The 24,905-nt window shown below is 37.5% G+C and overlaps 2 protein-coding genes across 3 annotated transcripts in view; one reads left to right on the plus strand and one right to left on the minus strand.

Annotated features, from left to right (window-relative positions):
• The window catches only part of LOC119658384 (E3 ubiquitin-protein ligase highwire), a 171,442-nt gene that overhangs the window by 115,447 nt on the left and 31,090 nt on the right, over positions 1-24,905 (minus strand). The gene's annotated exons all lie outside the window — the stretch shown is intronic.
• LOC119658386 lies at positions 984-23,241 on the plus strand. Of its 2 annotated transcripts, none has more exons than XM_038065753.1 (6): positions 984-1,805; positions 13,425-14,126; positions 21,765-22,142; positions 22,201-22,360; positions 22,420-22,551; positions 22,670-23,241. In XM_038065753.1, the coding sequence occupies exons 2-6, from the start codon at positions 13,980-13,982 to the stop codon at positions 23,155-23,157; spliced, it is 1,305 nt and encodes a 434-aa protein (XP_037921681.1). In that variant the 5' UTR covers positions 984-1,805; positions 13,425-13,979; the 3' UTR covers positions 23,158-23,241. The 2 variants fall into 2 exon arrangements, with proteins under 2 accessions (XP_037921681.1, XP_037921682.1); XM_038065754.1 differs by having other exon boundaries at positions 1,011-1,031.

Below are 24,905 nucleotides of genomic sequence, written 5' to 3' on the forward strand. Positions count from 1 at the left end.
TTACAAAACGAATCAGATATCGGAATGGGATATATTTTGCGGCCTAGATTTTATTTATATAGGTGCAATCCTCCGGATTTTTTTTAAAGATTTTTTAGTTGGATAGGTTCTGAGAACGAGACCTGTTACACGTTATGGTGGATACATTTAGGTCCTATCTCGCTTACCATTCTGCTGGCCATATTCTGAGAACGAAAATTTACACTCCTGTCGCAGGGAAATCCCCTTTAAACTCAACAAAAAGAATAGGCTACTCATTATATCTGAAGGTATTCACAGAACACACATTTTTGCCTATTTCAGACAGACCAGGTTTTGTTTTACACAAACTGTTTTGTCTTACATAAAACCTGAGTAAATTCAAAACAATAATTAATATCAAAATCTGTAAAAAAAATCGTTGCAATTTTCAGATCGCTGACGACACATCGGTGTGCTCGTAAATTTGCTGAACCATTTCCTTTTCGCATGACCTCAGCGCCACCGCATAAATGAAAGTCAAGACTTTGAATTGCAACTGCATGGAACCATGCAAGTGTAGTCTATTTATTATGTCTGTACGAGCGACCATGATCGTTCAACAAATTGAATGGGTTCATATTGTGATTAGCATCTTCAAGTATTGCTTGGATAAAGGCGGCTTGAAAACTTAGGAGGGTATTTTGTTTTGATGCAGAAGTTAGGTAATTATCACTGTTTAGCATGACTAACGAGGGTATTCAATTGATCTTCCTGAGGCAACATCTACAATATCAATACCTCCAAGTTTATAAACTCCTCGCATCCCTTGAACTGTTTTATTTGATTCTACGATCATTTTTGAAGTTCATTCTTTAACAAAGAATTAAGTATTATAGTCATGTTAATCTACCGGACCCCCTTAACATTCTCACTTGAGATCTTAGATTTTACTAAAAATGCAAAGCTAGCAAAACGAGTAACTCACAAGAGCGTATCAAAAATATATTGTTTCAGTCAGCGATAAGAACGGGTTGTGTATGGGCGGCATTTCGAGCGATACGTGAGTTGCGGTATGTGAGCATCTTAAACGCGAGGTTCGAACGATACATTTCCATTGTATGTTAAATCATCAATGATTGGCGATAGTGTGACAACTTAATCTAATCATCCGGTCAAAAGATAGCGAGTATACATTCAAAAATTATGCATCGACAGCACTAAAGGCGCTTGATATAATCGAAAGTTTATAATGGAAGATTTCAAAGGTTCCGTGCAGCGGCACACTAGCTTGATGGACTAACTACATATCAACACGAGTATTGTTTGTTTAGATGCAACCAGACGGGTGTTTACTTGGCTAGAAATCAAAATAACGCTCAACTTTTCCTCAGAATTTTCATTCAATTTTCACCAATTTACGCCTCTAATGGAAGAGGAAGTCTACATTTCAGTCGTGCATGTTGTTTTGGAAGAGACTGAGGCAAGTTCTTTTGCTAATTCCTTTAAAAAAGTGGGAAAAATATTCAAATAGTGTGTTGGAGATACTGGAAACAAGCGTTGTTCGAAATTTTCGTGTTTTATGAGTGCCGTTTTCACATATTTGTGTTAAACTAGTTTATGACTTTCGACGAGTTCTTTTGGTGTTTCGCAAAAAGATAGAATCAACCTTCAATGACATAATGTTCTCAAAGAATATTTCATTGTGAAACTATTGTCAGTTTTGATAAACTTGTTGCTACAGTGCGCGGCATTTGATCAAATCTAGTTTAACTACGAAATAAAGATGGGTGTGCTGTACGAATGAGAACATTCTGAATCAAGTTCGATTGGATGACAGAATTAAGGTAAGCATTTTTTGTTTTTATTTTTAACGTTTTGTTTGTAAAACAAAATATTATTAAAATCGGTTCAATGTCTGTTTGTCTGTCTGTTACATGCAGAAGCGGCTACACCGATTAAAACGAAATTTGGTGAGGAGGTGGAAACTGTGAACGCCCATAGATGCAGTAAGCGACATATCTCTACGCTGAGTTCAAGAGGGGAGATGGGTCCTCATACATCCAAAAGGAGGGTGTACATTTTTTTCCATTGAATATAATCATGTTGGGTATCAAATGAAAGATCTCGATTAGTACTTTTTGAAGTCAGTTGTTGACGTTTGTTGGAAAGACGGGGAGTGCTGGCGGCCGAAAGTCATGATTTCTTTAACGCTCATATTTTCGGAAACTACCCAACCGAAAAATCTAAAAAAAATCATAACGCTTTTTCTACACGGTGTCTGGCCCTCAAAATACTCTCGAAATCGATGTCTACTCAAATTAAGTTAATAATAACATATTAGTATGTTTTTTGAGGTAATCGTCTACAAACCCGCCTTAAGTTTATCCTAGAGTTACAAAAATTACTTGTAGTAATATAGACTATAGCAATACACATTAAAGTGAGTAGTATGATATTCTAAATATACAAATACCATATATTACGGGATAAGAGAAAGGGATAGTTCTGCACTCACTCATATACTTACACCAGAAACAAACAAAACCTTTCATATCTAAAGCGACCAGCTTCCGGTTTTCTGACTGATTACAGTTTCTAAACATTTCGTGTGGAACAAAACAAAATTGAAATTATTGAAGGGAGTGGCATAGAATTGTCGCTCTCTCACTGTCTTTCTGTCGATTACATCTAAAACAGGTCTAGTTCTCAGAACCTACCCAACCAACAATTTTGAGGAAATAAAAACCTTTAGCTTCTCCATCTACAAGTATGTATGTATGTATACACCTCGTGAACTACTTACTCCCTTCGTCAGTACTTTAGTTACTAAGTTTTTGGCACAATATTATGGATTTGAATAGAGAATTCGTATCATTATGTAAATCTCCAGACTATGCCAGGCGTATAATGTGTGAGCCTTATTCATATGTCGTATTAATTCCAATGTTTATTTCATCACCGAAAGGCCGTATTGATTCCTCATCTTTCAGCATACCTTACTTATTTTGGGTTATCTTCGTGATGAGTAGTTTTATCTGTCCAGTCGCAGTCGTAGCAACTGATTTTATATATATCGCTTCCTTCCTTTTTCCTTAGTGGATCCTTCTCACTTTATATTAACAACAAATCGGTATCTTAGTCATATTCTCTGCATTATATCGTTTCATTCAAATCGTTTTCGTTTCACTTTCATTTTACAGCGCTTAAAAACGAGAGCAGTCTTCCTCTCTTTTTGCGGCAACACAAAGTCTGTGTTGCTTTTGTCGCAAAGCATTTTTGCGATGTGTGTTGTAGGAATTCGGAAAAATAACGCCTCCGATTTTTTCTGCATGCCTATGCGTCATTTATCTATTGCGTGAACTTTCGCGAAAAATAATTTTTAACAAAGGAACAAAAAATGTGTTCTAAACAAAAAATGGCCAAATTTCGATTGCCAATGTTCAAAAGTGTATACCAACTGACGAAAACTCCATACTTTTGTTTAAATGGAAGTTCGTGCAATAGCTGTTACTCAGAACTATTAGAAAAGTTTTGGTTTATGATTGATACTCTTGGCTAGATTTTACGAGGCGCATATTTTATTTTACGATGAGTAGTGCTGCAGCGCCAGACGATTGTGCGCTTCATTTCATTTTTTCTATTATGTTTGACCATTCAAATCGCAATAACCTTAATATATAACCAGTAAAAGTCAAGTTGATATCCTGTGTTGTTAATGGCGATTTGAAAATGAATGATTTCGCAGTGGGCTGTCTCCTTAAGATCAAGGATAGAGTAGATGTTACCGACATTCTGTATCTTACTGATCAGTTCCTAGAGCCGAAAATTTGGACACTGTGGTTATCTTTTTTACTTCGTTCGCCATCTTATGTATTTTCGGTTGACATCTAATTCTTGGTAGCAATGGGTTCCGGACAGCTGAGTGGTTAGAGCACAAGGCTGTCGTACGGAAGGTCGCGGTTCAAATCTCGCTGGTGGCAGTGGAATTTGTATCGTGATTTGACGTCGGATACCAGTCGACTCAGCTGTGAATGAGTGCCTGAGTCAAATCAGGGTAATAATCTCGGGCGAGCGCAATGCTGACCACATTGCCTTCTGCAGTGTACTGTACTGTATCGTTACGGTCTTGAATGAAGTGCCCTAACACGCTTCAAGGCCCTGATCCAATATGGATTGTTGCGCCAACGATTATTATTACTGGGATGAAATGAGTTTGGTTGTTTGGGTGAGGTTTATGGAAATAAACATTGGGTCGGTCAGTAATTTGAAAAGCCCTGGGTAAGGGCAACTCATAGATTTGGAATTTCATATTCAATTGTGTTTGTTACGATAAGATTATTTTTTTTTTCAAGGTAATATACTAAATGGTTCCCGAAATACTTACATACATTAGTGGAGAAAATACCAATAACAACATTTCAATCAGCAAAAGCGCAAATGCTTGTTAAAGCTATTTTAGGTTAGTAACAGTCTTAAAAGAATTTTCAATAACGGTACTGTATTTTCTATTTTGTTTTTCTGTGGCAATTACGAACAATAATAATCGCAACAATCCATAATGGATCAGGGCCTCGAAGTATGTTAAAGCACTTCATTCAAAACCGTAACGGTACACTACAGTACACTGTAGGAGGCAATGTGATCAGCATTGAGCTCACCTGAGATTATTACAACGATTTGACTCAGGTACTCATTCACAGCTGAGTCGACTGGTATCCAACATCCACAATTACAAATCCCTCTGCAATCAGTGAGATTCGAACCGCGACCTTCCGCTACAACAACCCAGCGTGCTAACTACTTGAGCCATCCAGACACTCTGTGGCAATTACTGGTGGTTTATTGAGGAAACATGTTATGAGCTGGAAAAAAATAGGGACAAAGTCCTTTTTAAGGTTTTGCGTAAAACAAAACTATGAAATCCCACGCATACAGTGACAAATTCACGTGAAGTTGAAAGGGGGGCTCCCCATACATGGAAAGAGGGAATGTAAATATTTTTTTCCCCTAATATACCCCTGTAGGGTACCAAATGAAAGGTCTCAATTAGTACTTACACAGGCAGATTTTGACGTAAGTTGCAAAATGGGCGAGTAAGGAGTCAAGATATGCACACTTAAAGTGAGACAGGACTCATTTCCGGAAATTACCCAACCTAAAAGTCTGAATCAGGGTAATGCACTTATATGAAATATAAGCCTCAAAATGTGTCCCATTCCGATATCTATCCAAATCAACTTTCTAATAGTATATTACCAACCTCGTGAGATGGCTGAAAACCCTCTTAAGTTCATCCTAGGAGTACTAAATTGCAGCAGCATAGAAAAGAGTAACGCACATAATGCCAAGCTTCATGGAAATCCAACTATTAGTATCAAAGTTATAGAAGTTAAAATTTATCAATTTCGCGCGAATTTATTGCATCTTAAGCCACGCGAATAAGACCCTGATGATAATTAACGAGAAATTTAAATGATTAAATTTACATTTATGAAAAATCTACTTCTCCCAAACACTTCAGTGTACCTTTTGTAGTCACCTACAACATTTGCCTATAATGTTAGACTTCAAGGGTGAAGCGTATGAAGTTGTTTATAATCGATACAGTGCTTTCCAGATCAAATTATTTGTGTAAAAGGGTCTTTAAAAAATAGAGCACATTTGAATATTTAACTTTGTACACGCGGAACTGTCATGCCCTCATCGTTTCTTATATAGGGAAGCATCTAGTTTCCAGCTTCCCGTCTTGTTTTATATCTGTGAACTACTGTACACGTGCTGATAATGTTGAACTCCCAGTGTGAAGAATATGGAGTTGACTACTATCGATACAGTACTTTCCAGAACAAACTATTTGTGCAAATAGTTCTTCACTTTTTTTAGCTTTTGGGTATTTAACTTAAAAAAGATGGGTCTGTAGACCACAAACGTGCAAGAAAATTTCTTCCCAATTGGTCCGCTACAATATTAACTGGATGGGGACTTAGAAAAAAGTCGGAATACCAGAAGCCCGCGCTTCGGATATAAATGTTTTGTGTTCATCCTATATGAGAAACTTCTACGCACATTTTTCTATCCCTATATAACTACAAATCCAACATATTCCTTCATATTTTCCCAAACTACAAGACATACATATTACAGCCATAGATATTATCCTCACTTCGTTCTGGTGTTGACGAATTGATATGGGATGATGACGTCGTCGTTGTAGAATGCACGAAATTCACAAAACAATGGCAAAGTTTCACTCCCTATAACTTTGTTAATAATAGTTGGATTTTCTTCAAACTTACCAAATTATGTCTTATGTTATCTTTTACACCCATGGCAATCTGTACTTGTACGATCGACATAAGGGAGATTGCCGGGTAAATTTCCAAAATGTGGAAATATTAATTAACTTTATTTGTGCAGATATCGGAACCGGATGTATTTTGAGGCCTAGATTTTGTAGAGATGCACCACTGTGATTTTTTCAGAATTTTCAGTTGGATAGGTTCTGAGAACGAGACCTGTTACATTTTTTGGTGTCATATTTTGAGCATCACTTCCCTATGCTTCACCTGATATCAAATATAAGAGGCCTTTAATTTGATATCCACCTACCCACCTTCTGTGAAAAAAAAATGTTCATGTTCCATTCATATGTATGAGGAGCCATAAGTAATAAGTTTAAGGGAAGTTAACACAAAATGGCGCCAGTTGCTGCATGTGAAGGGAACAACAGACCACATGCTACCACTAATTTTCATGACAATCGGTCAAGCCATTTCCGAATAAATTGAGTGTGACAGATAGACGGACAGACAGACATCGAATCGATTCTAATAAGGTTTTTTTCACACAAAACCTTAAAAAAAACCGTAAAAATTGAACATCAAATGTGAAACATTGCCAATTGTCTTTTTCATCGGTAAGAGCGTGAACGACAAAATGCATTGCACCTCGAGAGCAGATTGTCAACAACGCCTACTATTCGAACCACTTAGAAAAGCTGAGTGCAGAATTGATGTGATAGTGATTGTGTGTAGCTAGATATCCTTGGTAAATAATAAAAACTGTCTGTTTGTACTTTTTTTCATCGTGTGAATCACAGCCACAGATATCCTGGAAAACTATACTAGAAACCCTTATCAATCGTTTACAAGTTTCTCTACTTAAAATTTTAAAAACAAGGCAGCCGTGTTTAAGTTTTTGTCTTTTACTGTATACTATTTCCAAAAGTGATCTGTTCAATGTATGAACTAAGTATTCCATCCTCCTACGTGCGATAAATAGCTTCCAAATTTAAATCACCGTTCTCTTATTCAACGATCCAATAAAAGATGTTTTGATTGTGACGCCGAACTCGATTCTGTTGTTACTGAATTTATTGATCTCAGAAAGAATTATATTCTGGCCGTTTTGGTTTGCAATAGCTATCAGATCCTATAAATTCTTTAATAGTCTAATACACAAACTTGTATAGAACGCTTTTTTCGTCACATCTAAATATTTTCCAAATGGACCTGTATGTGTAGCAAACAAATTTGATCTTTATGAAGGCATTGAAATGTTATTTATGAATATTTACTGAGAGATGATCACATCTTTATTGAGATCATGTTCCCCAATGTTATTGAAAAGTGCAGCGAAAATATTATATAATTGAAGTTTTGTGAGGTTTCCCCGAAACACTTTCCTCTGCGGCTACCGACGGATTGACGAGTTTTATCTGTTAAAATTGACGCCTTAAAGTTTCTATTTGATTAGAATCCGTGGCAACTTTCTCATTCGCATCTCTCTGCGTATGTCAATTTACTAATCTACACATATTACTGCTGCGATGTTTATATTCCAATTATTGCATGTACATGTATGGTATACAATACAGTACAAGGGGGCATTGATTGCGTGATTATGAGCCAGCAGTACGAAAAATAACAATAGATCTAGTAATGGTGATTATATTTGAAACAGAACGAAATAATTTTTTCTGTAAATGGAATCTCGCGGAATTAAATCAGATTTTTAGATAAATTTCAATCATATCCTCTGGGTCAAGCCCTAATTACTATGACATCCGGACTCCAATGGTTGAAGTTACTCTAGTGAAAACAATAGCTGAAAATTCAGTTCGTTTAAGTTCGATGGAGAAAAAGAGAAAAAAGGGGTTTGCTAAACATATTTCTGAGCCTCTGAGTAGCCAGTTCTGTTTTTATACCCCAAGTATCACAAATTACGATGTATTCACTACGATGTACGTAACTGTCCCAAACTAACTAAACTGAAGGTCAGTGGTAATGAGGTAGGTGATTACTAAAAAGTTTAATTCATAGCAATTTTCTATGATTTGACATTTATCGTATTCCGAGAAATAGACTGAAGTCTTACTGAAATTGACAAAAAAAAAACAAACAAAATAAAAAAAACAGGAAGATTGAATCGTTACATTGAATCTATGACTTTCTTATGGATTGGGTAATCAAGACACGTCTGATAGTTAGGCATAATTGCACAACTGCCACGTGGAACCCTTAGCTACATACGGATCAAATTCCTTAAAACCATGCCGGGCATATTTTGTTGCAAAATATAGACCGTTAATTAGATCATTCATATCGAACGAGGTAGCTCAGTTATTTTCGTTATGTCCAAGGCCAGAATTTAAAGCCAGTAAAAGGACGAGAAATCAAACAAAATCATGGAAAATTAGAGAGCATGTTCTAGGATTCTTCCTGCAGGACTTTCAGTAGGCGACTACTTTTTCTCCTCTCAATTAAATGCACGTCCAAAATGGTACTCATCATGCTCTCACAGATAGTATGTTTCTTGTCATACTTCCACCTAGGTCATACCCTTCATGTTCTCTTCTGAGTCTTGGATCACGATAGTGTACCCTACTGGCACAGTCCATTGGTAATGTTGACTACAGCGATTCAGCTGTTTTAATCTAGTCTCGTACATTGGTCATAATCAACTTAGACATGCTAACCTACCTTGACAGTATGTTGAATTCCTTTATGGTGCAAAGTTTTACCCTGGATGTTATAGCTCTGAAGAAATATTCCTATATATGACCGCAGGAAGGATATCTGATCAGTTGCTAATTTTCTAGGATCATAGAGGTTATGTTTGCAACGTAAATCTAATAATTATAAATACCAACCATTTTTTAAGGTTTTGTATAAAACAAAACAAAAATTTTTCTTGGAGACGGCTATAGCGATTGACACCAAATTTGGTGGAAAGGTGGGAAGTGTGAAGATACAGTGAATTACATCCTTCTACATTGAATTTAAGGGGGTATCCATACAAAGGGGGTGTACATTTTTTTTTTCACCAAATATAGTCATGTGGTATCAAATGAAAGGTCTCGATTAGTACTTTCTCAGTTTCATATTGTTCACATTTTACCTAAGATTTGTGCCCTGGTTATAATATTAAACACATGATTTTCTTAATAAAATATCATATATATGAGCAATTAAGATTTTTGTAAATCACATCTTAGTATAATAGTAGGATTAACCTTCAAACCTAATAATATCTTCCTATTATTTCTTCCCCTACATCTCTTTTTTAATTTGATTTCCACTTAAATTGATTTCCGCGGTGCCTTTTCTGAACTTGAATAAGTTTATTTTAGCAATTGAATGGATTAAACTATCATACAAAAACTACCATGCAAATCAGGCTAGCTTACATTATATAACATAATAACAATCGTTGGCGTGACAAACCAAATGGATCAGAGCTTTGTATATTAAAGCACTTCATTTAAAAACGCAACGGTACACTACAGAACTACAGTACCCTGTAGGAGGCAATGTGGTCAGTTTTGCGCTTACCCTTGATTATTCCCCTGGTCTGACTCTGGTACTCACTCACAGCTGAGTCGACTGGTGTCTGACGTCAACTCATTATATAATTTCCGCTGCCACCAGTGAGATTTGAACCGCCGCCTTTTGTACCACAGCCTAGTGCTACGACCACTGGGGTATCCGGACACATTATACGATATACTGAAGAATTTTCATACTACCCTGTGGAAATAAATACCTCAAGAGACTCATTGTAGAAATCGGTGGAATGCAAGCCTTAAATGAAATGACACGTTTCAGTAACTATGAAAATTGGCTTCAATTTCACGTTCTCACTGACTCCTATTTGTAGAGTGCTGACATCTACTTGAGTGCTAAGTTCTTCTACGACTGTTAGCCACTACTTATGAAATTATTTCTTACTTATTGTATCCTCCCTCTTATACGAGTCAAATGTTTTCAACGACAGTGATACCAATACCCCCCAATTTAAAATACCCAGCACAGCTATAAAAATGGCCAAAATCAAAATCATGGCCAGATGATCGGGAACTTCTCTGGTATCCACCATCCTTGAAAACCTAGTTTCTAAGGTATTTATTCGATCGTAGTTCTATTGGTAGATAAACGAGTAGTCAAAGATTGCTAGAGTTACTTAGTGTTGTTTAGATCTTAATTTTCAATGAAAAGCATACGAAAACGAGACCTAATTTCCGTAAGTAATAATATAACATGGGAATATTTCGGAGAGAAAATAACCTGCTCTTTATCAATCAGCGGAGACTTGATTTCCGCGCGTTTCTCCACTATATTCCGGAGGTAACGATAGGATACTGAGCGGAACTTCGTGATCAATCTTTCAAGATGTTTAAAAAGTCACCACTAGAATCATAACAACATTAGAATTACTAAATTTTAGCAAATCTTTAGATAAAAATAAATTGCGTGTTTGGCATCTATGGAATGTTTTTTTTTTATTTGAAAAGACCTTATATGCCATTATGCATATCGCATCGTTCAATTGTCCGCCCCGATTTCATAGTAATAGTAGTAGTAGCTTCGACGAGAATAATACGAATTCGCGCTCACTTGACAGTTTGGAAACTCTGAAAGAGTCACCGAACCTCCGATCGATGTTAAAGTTGAAATATTACGAAAAAAGGCAAGAGAGTTGAAAAGGGCGCCTGGACCAAAATTGAGCATCAAATGGTCAAAAATCTTCTTTCTAGTTTACTAACAATTTAGTTATCAATAGCGATTGGAAGCCTAATCGATATTAAAGGGGTTTTTTTTCAAAGATATGGTGCTTCTATTATTTATAAATGTTGGAAAAACGACCAATTTGAGATAAATGAATGCTGGAAGCGATCCGATTAACAAACTTCAAAAAAAATTCCGAGTAGACGACTTACCCATATAAGCACTTTCAGAAAAAAAATTCAAGGTAATTAAACATTTCTATTATAGCAACAATTATAAAAATATTAGAAAAAAATTCAATGATTCTATCATCAACGAGCGTGGCGAAGAGTCGACTACCAAAACGTCAACAACGCCTCGGATAGAGACTGGTTTCACGGTTAAGACCTTTGGCAATCGAAAACGGATTATGATTAGTCTCTGGAATGTGCGCACGCTCCTCGGCAACGGTGGCGGGAGTCCTCAGAAAGCTCGCTTTCTCCAACTTGGGCGGGAATCCGGTATCGGGTTGCTTCTGATGGCTACAGTAAGGCGGCTCTCTTGACCTAGGACCCGGCGAATCTGTCGATAATCCTGTGAGGAACGTCAGCGGTCAACTTGCCATCTACGATGATGAACAACTGACAAAGTGGAAAGAACACTTTACCACGGTTTTTAACCGTATCACATCAGGTGAAATTCCTCCTCCCGTGAATTAAATGGCTAGACACCGTAACATGCGAATACGGACTGTTTCTCCAAGCAGAAAAAAATCATTTCGGCCATCAATGCACTCAAACGGAGTAAAACCGCTGGACTTGACCGTCTCCCCGCAGAATTATTTATCGCGGCACCTGCAATTACTGCAGATCTGCTACTTCCACTCGTACGGAAATCTTGGAAATCCGACACCTTTCCCAGATAGTGAAAGAAGGGGATGACTATCAAGATTCCAAAGAAAGACACCTGTTTGACCACATCAACACTCTACGGATCATTTTGGAACAGTATGCGGAGTTTAGACCTTCGCTTCAACTGGTCTGCATCGATTTCGAGAAAACTTTCGATAGCATAAACAGAGAGTGTATCTGGGATGGTTTACGCAGGGATGGGATTCCCGACAAACTAATATCCATTATCAGAGCGACATATGATGGCGTAAAATGTCACCTGCTCCACCGAGGTAAAATCTCAGAGGATTCTGAGGTCCAAAGCGGAGTCCGCCAAAGTTGCATCTTGTCAATGGATTATGACATCTTAAACACTTCGCCTACGACTATGACATCTGTTGCTCTCTCACCGGGTCATGGACTTTGGCCAAATAGCTCTGGATTTGGAAAGAGAGGCAAGTAGAATTGAACTGAAGATAGACACAAACAAAACCAGGGTTCTCAGTCTGAAGGGTCATCGCACTCTCCGTAGCTGCATTAATCGTCAGTGCATCGAAGCTACCGATCAATTTGCAGATCTAGGAAGCGTGATTTTTGCCGATGGTTGCACCGAACTGGATGTTGCCTAACGTATTAACACATCCGCTCTCGCGACTCTGTCTAAAATCTGGAAATGCAGTTAATTTTACTGTTCTGTGCAAGTGTTCTTTCTGTGTTACTATATGGAGGTAGCACATGAAAAATGAACCTCACTATTATTCAAAAGCTCCCAGTTTTGGTCAATACATGTCAGCGCCGTATCATCGGAGTACCCTGGTCTGACTCTCAAACGAAGAATTTGGTCGGCGCACAGGACTGACGCTCGTATGCACTGCGATCGGAAGACGGAGGTGGATACGCCACATATTTAGGAGGGGCGACAATTGTATTGTGCACTACACAATGCACTGGAATCCACTATCCCAAGATGACCGACGTGAAGGTCACCCCAAGCGCAGAAAAGTAGACGTGGAATGAGCTGAAGGGCATTTTAAGTAGCCCCAAACGATGGCACGTAGGCGTGATTGGCGGGCTACACCCCACCAAGGGGTAAATGGCAATCATATAAACATATATCATTTATGAATGCATTGTATTGTATAGCAGTATGTAACCAATTTAACTGATAACAAGGCGAGAATCTTCGATTTAGGTTGCTTTGGATCAGAAGCACTGTGCATAGATAGTTGGTTGCTCCGGAATAAGCTAAGGAGCTTCATTAGATAGAGGTATCATGGGAACACCTTTTATAAATCTTGCTAAATTTGCTTCAAAATAGATATATATATATACAAGAATAGTGGATGTACATGATTCACGTGATTTTGACCAGAGTAAATTGGTTTTTTCTGGAGTAGATCTGTACCCCATATGCTGTAGATACTACAATGCCACACTTCCCAATGAATATTTCTGTTATGTATTGTGCTATAAAAATAGGAATATGAGTCACCTAAATTGCTTTATCTATGATAGAAGCCAATAAACGATATCTAACTTTCGACATCAAGTTGTTCTCATCGATTAATAAAGTTGTTTTTATTTTCAGACCTTGCACAAAACATTCGGCATTACTCGAGAAAACGCTGCAATATGCAACACACACAAATATAGTGCCAAAACAGACATACGAATATATTTACACGTTATCAATATGTAAATGGAATTCTCTCCAAATAAAAATCGTTTTGCAATGTTACGAAAGCGACGAAGCTCACGGCTGAGCCAATTCACTAGCACGGTGCCTTTATTCGTCGCATCTGAAACCCTCTCGCAATTTAATTTATCTAATCAGAAACGAAATCATGAGCAAGTAGTGATAAGAAAGTGCGGCCCCGACAAGAGACGTTATGAAAAGAGCTATCGTTAGTGCCTTGCGGTTGAACCTACGGAAGTTTTCACACCTTCACAATTGTTTATAACAATTGGAATTGATAGTGTACGAAGCGAATTACCCAGAAAAATGTAACTCAATCTTATAAATGAAGCCCAATGAATATTAATTAAAAAGTGTTGAACCGTGTAATCAAATTGCAAAGTTCAAAGTCGCACTTTGCGTTTCCGTTCAAAGATCGTGATAACAAATAGATAAAAGTGAATAATTATGAGTGCCAAATACGTTAAGATACTTTTCGGATTTTGCTTTTTCACAAGCTCGTGGCAGGCGTATGCCCATCCAGACGGGGAAAATATGGCCATTTGCATATATCATGATACTAAATACACCTGCGATTGTGCATATTCAAACGAAGTAAGTATGGAAAACGTTTTCTTGCCATAAATCTGCAATTTGCAATAAATAAGTATTATTAACCATGACTTTATGGACGCATGGAATAGGCGAATGATTGTGTGAATGTGTAGTCTTATGACTAAGTGTCGTTTGGATGATTAGGTAGAGGCCACACACTTTTTAAGGTATAACCAAGTAAGAAACAATTGTCGCTTGAAGATCTTTAAGGACCGCAGCTTCTACTGAGTAAGCATAATTCAATCGAGCAATTAGCTACGGCTTTCAACAAAGCCTCGCGCTGTCAGCGATGTTTAAATTTATTATAATGTCATCATAGTTTTGATACACGTTGGCCATGTACACAATGAGGCCAGTAACAGAAACCAATAATGTCGATTAGATCAAAATTTGCACACAAAGTTTACGCGACTGATCCAACCGGTTTGTTCGAATGCCGGAGATCTATTATTGTTCCTCATTTTTTTTCAAAAAAGTCCAAACATTAACGTGTGCATGCATATTTGATGAGTGTGTAATCCGGCTTCTGTGGTTCACAAAATAAGCAATGATCTACATACCTTTATCCACTATACAAAAGAAAGTATCTGGTTCTAGTGTGAGCATTTGCCACCACTCATGTGTGGGCGTGTATACATATGTATATATGATAAGTCCTTATCCGTTTATTTGTATGGCATACATGGTATTGTATCTTCCCAGAATGTATTATTTAACGCTTTTTGATCATTTAGAGAATCTCGGGGCCAACGAAATCCTCTCCTAGGACGTGTTTGTCTTCCTCTCTGATCATTTTCGTAGTAATAACTGTATTGATAATGAGTGGAATTGAACGAGGACGGATAGTCGGATATACACTTTGGAAATATAATAATAATACGAGAGGTGCCTCAACAAAAAATAATACGGGAGGTGCCGGTTGTTTTTAAGACTTTGTGGGAGATAAAAAAATCAAAATTGATTGAATATCTGTCTGTCTATCTATCTGCGTCGGTTTAATTTTGACGTAAATTGTAAAGTAGACGAGTAGGGAGTCAAAATCTGTAAAATTAAAGTGAGACAGGACCACGGTGGACCAAAGGTACTAAATTTAGTGCTTTTTTAAGTTTGTCAGTAACTCAGTACGTTTTTAAGTTAAATAGGTTCTTTTCAACAGAAACCGAAGTTAATATTTGGTAATATCATTTTTTGTGAATGATAAAATTATCGAAAAGTTGAACTGACAAAATTATGCTGCCTGGGGGGGGGGGGGGGGGGGGGGCTCATTTCCGGAATAGTCCAGTGATTAAAGCCAAAAATCTGGTTCGTGAAAGAAATGATCATTTTGGATCCACCGCACTCCCCACCTTTCCAATAAATTGATTTGATACCCCACATGACTATAGTTGGTGAAAAAAAATGTACAGTACTAAATGATAATTCAAACTTAAGAAGACACCACCGTGAACAGTAGTACCTTTTTTTAGAATTCTTTCGACCTTTTTGCTGGTCGAGTTCAATGCACCTTATGTTCAATTAATTTGAAAAGCGATCCAACTACATTTTTCCATTTAATGTTAACCCCATCGACTTCAACCCATTTATGCCAGCATTGACCCAATAATTGGTGTCTGGTATGTCCATCAGATGCAATTTTGAGTTTTCTACCTGAATTTGATTGTTAAAATGATTTTCCCGTAGTGGTTTTTTGAATCGAGCCGCAAAATGGAGGAATCTTTTGAAAAAAAGAAACGTCCGTATTTCCGTTAATGTCAAGTATTCCAAAGAAATCGGTGAAAGACAGAAAAGATGAATTGGGGGGTTGCTGGATGGTATTCGTAATGTGTTTGTTAACCGGTGTCCATATATTTGTCGAGCGTTAACAAAAAGTCCCAAGGGCAAGCGTGTGGATAGAGTCTTTGGCGAGGCTGCTAACGCTTGTTAGCGATCTGGCGCGTCCACACACTCACCAAGCCGTAAAAAACAGTCGTAACGCAAACGTGTGGAATGGGTGTTTTTCTTGGTAGATTAAAAATGTAAATGGCGTGTACTTCCACCAAGCTTTCAATAGAGGAAGTTTGATGCATCATTTGCTCACGGATTCCATTAAGATCCTAAATAAATACCAAGGAAACGCTGCCTTTGATTCTCTCTGGGTGACGGTAAGCGGCAAACGTGTTGAACCGGCTTAACACTAGCCACATACTTGCAAGCAAGTTGTCAAATAAGTTATTGGTTGCAGGGAGTTGCGGCAAGTTGCGGTTGCAGTGAGACTGCACGTCAGTGGACAAATTGCGATTGGCCGATCAGATTGCGGCAACCGCGACTTATCTAAACATATGGAATCTCGCGCCAACCACTTATAAACGATGACGATGCTGATACGCAAAATCAAGGTAAATATGTGTTGAAGGTTTGGAGTTTGCGGGAAGTGTTAATTGTCTGGCCGCTTTAAAAAATTTAAAGGCATGATGGCATTGTGCGATAGTGCTTCACCATGGTGTAAAATCCACAAGTTTTTTCGTTTTTGACGAATTTCTTCCCAGTTCGGTAGGTTAGAAAGAGGTGCAATATGTTGAAGAAACCCTTGCCGTGGGAAAATGTCGGGCGTGGAGGAAATACCAATAGATTTCAAAAAATTATAATACCGACCAAAGCCCAAATAATACTCTGTATTCACTCACCGACCTTCTGGCAAAAATTCATCCGCAAAATCTCTGTTGGTCAATTTGCGGTTATTTTACAACATTTCCCTCACTTTAGGAATATTTCCGTTAATTCCTGATGTCGATAGAATGCACTACTTTCATCATCTTCAACGAATTGACGACCGTTTGTGATAAACTGAATAAAACCAAACAGAAATCATGATCAGTTTTTCGATATATCGACTTTCACAAAAACGATACGTTTTTATAAAAAAAAATTTTTAATTTTCGAAAATAATCGTATTTATTAAAAAAAAACCCCTATAACCTGTCGCAAGAATCCTGTGTACTTTCACGCAGAATGTAATTATAAATATGCATACGATTGATTAAGATTTGCTCGAGTTATGAGTTCGAACCATTTGAAAAATGTGCTTCAGGGAAAAACTTATTTAAAATTTTCGATATACATGCGTCGGACGGATAAAGGCTGCGCCAAAATCCAGAATAGAAGTATTTAGATATTTTCTCAACATTAATCCTTTGAGTATTTCATTTCTAAAGTGTTAGAGCACTTTTTCAGCAAAATTTTTACAATGGCCTAATGCCTTACCTTAGTACAGGCGAGCTTGTCCGGTCATTCATTTCTACAATCAAACGTAACTCTGTCCTTTTGACGGACAAAAGTGAACTTGTACTTAATACTACAAGTTCAATACAACTGTTTGACAGGCTCAGCTGCATATGATTTTAAATTGTTGCATATAGGTGCAATTCCCGCTTGCTTAACTATTTACAAAATAAGCTTCGAGGAGTTGAAATGTGCACATTTGTCAAACCTCAACAAACCTGCGTAAATGCAAACGTGTGGGTAGAGTGTTTGGCTTGGTTGGTATAGGTTTGCACGAGTTTGTAACGGTCCGATCGCGAAAATTGCTTGCCTGCTCAGAAAGCACTAATGCACCTGCAAAGGCGTGGGTGATGATGGTTCTCAAAATTAAGGCAAAAGTTTGCGGAGGTTTGCAGTTCGGGGCAAGTGGCAAACGTGTGGAGCCGGAATTACAATCAGGCTTGCTACGCTTATTTCGTTTTGTATTATATTCTATGTAGCACTATCCTAGTTTAGTACTAAGTGCTTGGTACAACATCCAAACAGCTCATCATGGAGAAGAAATGGAATATGTTGCGGTTAAAAGCATATGTACATCACAGAGAAACACATGCGACACCAATTTATAATTAGGTAATATAATGCCAGTTTCTTCACTTTTCATAAAAAACATCTCAGCTTTAACTTAACTCAATATTGCAACTATTATGGGAGTCCAATATTGCAACTATTATGGGAGTCAAGTCTAATTCAAATGTACTAAATACTTGAGCATACACTTGACCAGGATAAGCATAAAATCCCATAAGATGAAATCAATCTGTTCAAACATCACCTCTTCCCCACCAAATTCTACAATAACATCGTTCCATTTCGTTTGAAAACACCAATATGAATTTCTATGAGGAAGGCTAGAAATGGTGACCAAATATCATTCTCGTTTTTACATGAGATTTTCAAACATTTGATCAAAGCATCTTCATACAAATGTGTAAGGAGACTCACAGTTTATTGTGCAAACAGAAATTAGTCATTAGTAACTAAACATACGTGGCTAGTAAAGATACTTCTGAGGTATATAGATATATATGAACATTATTTTTGAAATGAGTCAATAACGATTCTGATCTAGTTCATATCTTTGTACTAATGGATGAGTAATCGACCAGTAAGATTTTGTGCTTCATTTATCTCATAATCTGAGAAACTTAAATAAAAGTGTACCATTGACAGGAAGTTAAAAGTAAACAATAATATCTTTCGTTGAATAAAATTTTCGAAATTGCGTTTTTTTATAAATGAAGACAACTCAATGGACGCTTAGTTAAATATGTGCATGCGTATATAAAGGATGATGAGTTAAAAGATGTCAAATACCAATTTTATATGCGATCTTGTAAATAATTTTTATATATTACATATTAGTGGCAGACCAATTCATCATTAGTTAATATTTACCAAAATTAGGATAGCTCCTGGAAAAATTGAAGATATATCAAATATGGTCATTTGGAATTGTCCGCGCCTTAATTCAGTTCTAGAAAATATACGGTTTACTCCTGCTAATTTATAAAAAATCGCATAAATGCCTGACACAGATAACAATTTAGAAATTAGAGTCGTATTAAAAAATCACTCAATCTCAGTCTCCTTTATGAGACTGCTCAATTTCATTATCATCACACTTAATGCTGTGCAAGTGATAAGCACAAAAGCAAAATAAACATTCATTACACAATCGGAATCCGAACCCGGGTCACGAGATCAAAAGGCTTAAACAACGTCGCACTGTCTACCATCATTTCAAAGGCATACATTTCAACAACAACTCTCTCCTGCCATGAATAACTCAAAATGAAACATTGAAAAGCAACCAAATGAAATGGAATTGTTACAATTTTTTGATTATTTTGCACGCAGTTCAAGGGAGGTTTCCTAAAAGCGATATCGTGATCGGGATGGATGATTGGATGGCAGATACTTTAATCAACCCACCTGAGAATATTGAGGAGCCGCCATTAAAAATGCTCTTTTGTCGGGCGCATCGCAGGGTTATCAGTCATAAAATTTGAATGGCCGTAGACTAGTAAGAGAAAATTAACGAAATTAACCGTGAAGGTCCCCCCGTAAATACTGAAGTTCGATGTGGCGACAGGCGCCATACTAGCCAGGCTCGGAAATATGATGGAAGTGGTCTTTGGAACACTTCGATCCCTGAAGGGTCATCCAAGGGAGGAAACCACATTAGGAGGTTTCCAGAATCAATTATTTTATTGCATTGATTATTATTATTAATTATTTTATTGCATAGATCGTTACCTTAGCTATCCCAGAATACGCTACAAAGCGAAAATCGTATTCCTTTGGATTTTTTGAAGGTAGAACCGATCGATTATCGAGTTCAGGCTCAGACTCGAACGCCCAAAATGTAAATACTAAGTAAATAGCGTATTTATCATTACTTGGCATCAGTTTCTTCTATGAGAGCATTTGTATTTGAAAACTAGAATTAAAATGTAGGAAAGCGCCACGTCGGAGAAGGAGACGATACTCCGACAGTGGAGAGGAGCTCCAAACAATAACGAAGCCAATGGTCAGGAACAAAATAGCCCAGATAAACCTCCAACATGCGAAAGTTGGATCTGCAGTAATTGAAATGGCAAGTTCCAAGGAAAACATTAGAATAGTGCTGGCTCAGAAGCCTTTGGTGTACCGGGGGCAGATTCGCGGTCTCCTTTTGCGAAAAATCAAGAGCTTGCATCATTCTTAAACGTAATTCCCAAGATACGACATCCGGATCTCACCGGAGCTAGTCGCTAGACTGGTAAACTATTGTGAGAAGAGAGCGTTAGCACTTCTCCTCGGCTGCGATGCCAACACCCATCACGAAGTCTGGGAAAGCAGCAACATCAATCGAAGAGCTGAATACCCTTTTGAATTTATTCTTAGCAATAGATTAGAAACATATATGACATAGGGAACACTCTAACATTCATGACTAGTGCTAGACAAGAGATACTAGACATAATTCTAGGAAATACTCTCATGGACTCGGATAGGTCCTCTAAGTCGATCACCGAATAATCAGATTCGACATTGAGGGCAACTCCGAAATAAAAAGACTAATAAAGAATCCTAAGAGAGTGATTGAGATTCCTATACAACGCACCTGGGCAACAACATGGCTCACCTTGAAAGCGGCGCTGATGTAAGGAGTGAACTGGAATTAGACACAGGGGTGGAAAACCTAAAAAAAAAGTCATCATTAACGCAGCCAGCTGTCTGGATAAGACAGTAAAGTAATTAACACCAGGATCAGGTTGAGACTATTCTGTGCTGATATTCGTTCTGTGTTCCTATATGGGGATAGCAGATGGAAAGTAAGCTCCACCGTAAAAGCTCTAAGCCTTGTCCACACTTGTCTGCGACGTGCCAGGGTGGCCTGATATTATTTCGTTTCGTCGATGTACAGGCTAGTTACTCCTCAACAAGTTCACATTAAGGAGAGGCGACAATTCCATTACTGGCAGTGGAGCCTACTCTCCAAAGATCGTCGACGGGTGGGTCGCCGCAGGAACACTTGCTGCAGAACAATAGAGAGGTGTAGGGGGTGTGTTCTCGGGAAGTCCTTTGAAGTGCATTTCGACGGACCATGTGTGATAGCGCGTAGATGTGGTTGAGGCGCTATACACCACTAAGGGGTGAGTAACAACCATAAATTGAGAAAATTATTAGCAATTACGCATTTTTAATGTCAAAGTTAACTGAATATGTTTTACTGTACATTCTAGTTACTGCATGTAAATAGAACTTTGATGTGTCACATGTTCAAATTACCACAACAATGTGACTCTAAGACATTTCTATAAATTGTATATTTGTATTCAACTCGAGCTCCTATCTGAGAATCAGTTTACATGGAAATTTGAACAAAATAAATTTATGATGAAATGAGCATGAACGTTATTTCTATGAAGTAAGAATTATAATGAAATGAAGGAAGTTATGTATGTACATTAAAAAGGAGTGAAAAATGAGATTTATAGCAATTAAATGGCAAAGGAAAATGTGTTTAAAATTGTAACTTACTCATGTAGAAAAATATTTAAATAGTATGTTTTCGTTGCGACCACTCAACCTTTTAACTACCGTGATTCACATCAGGGTTTTATTGAATAGATTTCAATGAATTTCCCATTAAAATCTATCCAATTTCCATGGGGACTGTAGTAATATAGCCTCGTAGTTTGATGAAGAGTGAACAAATATTGTTGAAACAGGTGGTTCAACATGACTATATCCAACTTTCTAATGAAGAACGTGGCACTCTTTGAATTTTATAGAAAAGATGGACTTTAGTCGCTGCTGTTTTTTAATCAACAAATTCACATTTCTTTACAGCCAATCGAGTTACCGATAATGGATGGCAATGTCTTCCACGTTTCTATTGCAAACTGTAACAATGTTGTCATCGTTTCCAACTTTCTGGTTAATACATATGGCCTGAGAAGTATTAGCTTTACGAATTTACGGAATTTGACATTGCAACAAAGTGCACTGTCCTTCCCGCAGTTGCTCAGTAGTACAAGGCTTATCATCGATTTCAACAATGTTACCATTAAGGAGATACAGTCACATGCGTTCAATGGAAATATCGACGAAATCACCTTCACTTCCACCCAAATTGATCTCATTCGACCATTTGCTTTCACTGCATTTAGAGATAAGGCATATTTTATTAAATTTATTGATACAGTATTTAAACTGGTGGAGCCTCAGGTAAGATATCTACATATAAAATTTTGGAAACATGCACCCTTGACCCTTTCATTTCCAGGCATTCAAAAAATTCAGTGTCACCAAGTTGGAAATAACCGACTCATTGTTCATAAACCCGCTTCCTACTCGAACTTTCTACGACGTCGAAGTTGTGGAAAATTTGTCCATCGGAAACACAACTTTCAATGGAGCCTTTTCCAGGGCTTTTTCATTCAGCGGTGAGTAGATGATTTGTGAACACTAGCTGACAAGTTTTACCAATAAACATCGTTTTCAGCTGTATCCATGCTGGCGTTCACACACAACCAGGTGGAAAAGTTCGAAGGAGAATGTTTCGAGATAAAAATCAGGGATAGCGTGGCGGTTCGGAACAACACGTTCACGCAAATTCATCCCGCAATTTTTCGAGGTAAGGTGGTATTTTCCTGTTGCTTTTTGAGCTGACTCACATGATACCGCTAGGATTTTTTCCCTCATAAAAGCATTTTATTTGCGAAAATGATTTCATTATATCTATACATTTCCAGAAATCGAAGTCACGCCTGATTCCATGCAGCGTAGCGAAAAACCAGAATTCCGTCTAATTGAAAACATAATCCATCAAACTGGTGATCCAGTTCCTATATATATAAGTGGAAATTTCCAATTAGTTCTAGGCAAGCTTTACTTCTCAACAATTGTTAATTGTGATCAAATTCGTAAGATAAGTAATTTAGCATTTTTCAAGAGCCATGAAGATTTCATATATTTAAGATTCAGTGAAAATGGTAATTATTTAACATACAATCAGATGCTAAATATAGAATGCAAGCATAGTTCCAATTGGTTGTATGTGGCTATTGGAGTTAGTTGCTTGCTCCTGCTCGCTGTTATTGTGGCCGGAATTGTGTTCTATTTTGTCAGGAAAAAGCAAAAGAATAAACTAGATATTATTATGCCAGAGCCAAAAACTTATCGCGAAACACAAATTATTTTACAAATTGAAAATGCCGGGTTACTAAAGACTGATATGTGAAGCAGATGGGGAGCATGTGCTAGTATATAAGTGCATTGTATTATTTAAAAGAGAAATAATATATATGGAAATTTATAAAGACGACGTACTTTTTTCAGTGAAGTGTTTAAGGTCTAAAATAGCTCGGAAATGGATTCCCTGAAGAAAAAGTAAATAATGAGAAACGTATTTAGATTTTATATAAACCCAGCTCAATTGGTTCAAAAACAATTTTTTTTATTCTCTTCTTTGCACGTCCACCATTACACCGTTATTTGCATACAGGGCATACTCTTTCCTATTTTTCATCAAATGTCCTGATGTTAGGTTCGATTATTTCGGATAAAACCAACTGCGACAGAGTATGATTTAGTAATTTTTGTAACAGCGTTCAAAATAGATGTCAGAAATTGAATGGCTCAAATTTTTTATTGTTCTGCCAATGACCAGACTTGCAATATCAGCACCAAAAACTAAAGAAACAATAGTATCAAGTTGCACTGGTCAGATCAGAACAATAAAGATAAGAGAATACAATTTTGAAACCGTTGATCATTTTTACTATCAAGGGTCGAAAATCACAACCGATAACAGCTACGACAATGAAATCCGAACACGTTGTTGCAGCCAACAGAGTCTATTTCAGCTTACAAAAACTGTTCCGTTCGAAACGTCTCACCATAGGATCAAAGTTCTTACGGTATAAGACAATGTTCTTGCCAGTCCTCATGTATTCCTTGGAGACCTGGCTCCTTTGCAAGAAAAATTTCAAACTCTTAGCCGCGTTCGAAAGAAGAATCATCCGAAGAATTCTTGGCTCCCTACAGAAGAATGGACCTTTCCGTATCGTGTATAACAACGAAATTTATGAGCGGTACCACGACCGTCTGGTTGTGGATCAAATCTGACTCAATAGGTTTCGGTGGACAGGTCACTTAACGGGTATGGGTGAGTATAATCCATCCCAGAAAGTATATAAGAGCAATATCTATGGTAGAAAAAGAGGACGTGGCAGACCCTGTCAGATGAAGCGATGGCGTATGCCAGGATGCCAGGCAATATTTAGAGATATCGAATTGGCGGACTTCAATATAAATAATAATTCCCACTTAAAGGTTAGTGAGCAAAATCGACACTCTCATTCGCAACAATAGCTCTCTCAATATTCCCATGTCGATCAGCTCAAAGGGCGAGCTCCTTGTGAAACCACCATATAACGGTGATTTGAAGCAAGATAATTCACCCTTAGCATCACAGTGCATGCTTTTTTGGGTACATCAAGGATTTTTTTAAGGTTTTTATCTGAGTGTAATCGGTCGCAGCCTCACGGCCGCCGCAAGAAATTTCTTTTTCAAATTTTCCCAGATAGTCATACGAGTGAATTTAAAATTTGTATGTTCCACTTTGACATTAAACAGTTTTTGTCGTTTGTTCTCTGATTTCATAGTTATATATCCACATATATATATCCACAACAGTTCCTATAACGGAGACTTAATGAATGATAACGTTCGAAATGCAACAATAACAACAATAAACATAAATATCATTAAATGATCGCAGCTAAATCATTTAATCGTTACATCTGAAGTTCTCTGCTCCTTCTAAGGCAATCAGCGAATGTTTCGAAATAAAAATCCCACAACCAGAGCCCGTATGATCTAAAACAAATGTGACTCAAATATGCCCGTGTTTCTTCATTGACTGCGTCGTTCTACGTTATGTTCAGGTATTTCAGTTTCATTTGTACCTCAGCCGATATTTATTTC

The sequence above is a fragment of the Hermetia illucens genome, chromosome 5 (genome assembly GCF_905115235.1).
Source record: "Hermetia illucens chromosome 5, iHerIll2.2.curated.20191125, whole genome shotgun sequence".
Taxonomy (NCBI): domain Eukaryota; kingdom Metazoa; phylum Arthropoda; class Insecta; order Diptera; family Stratiomyidae; genus Hermetia; species Hermetia illucens.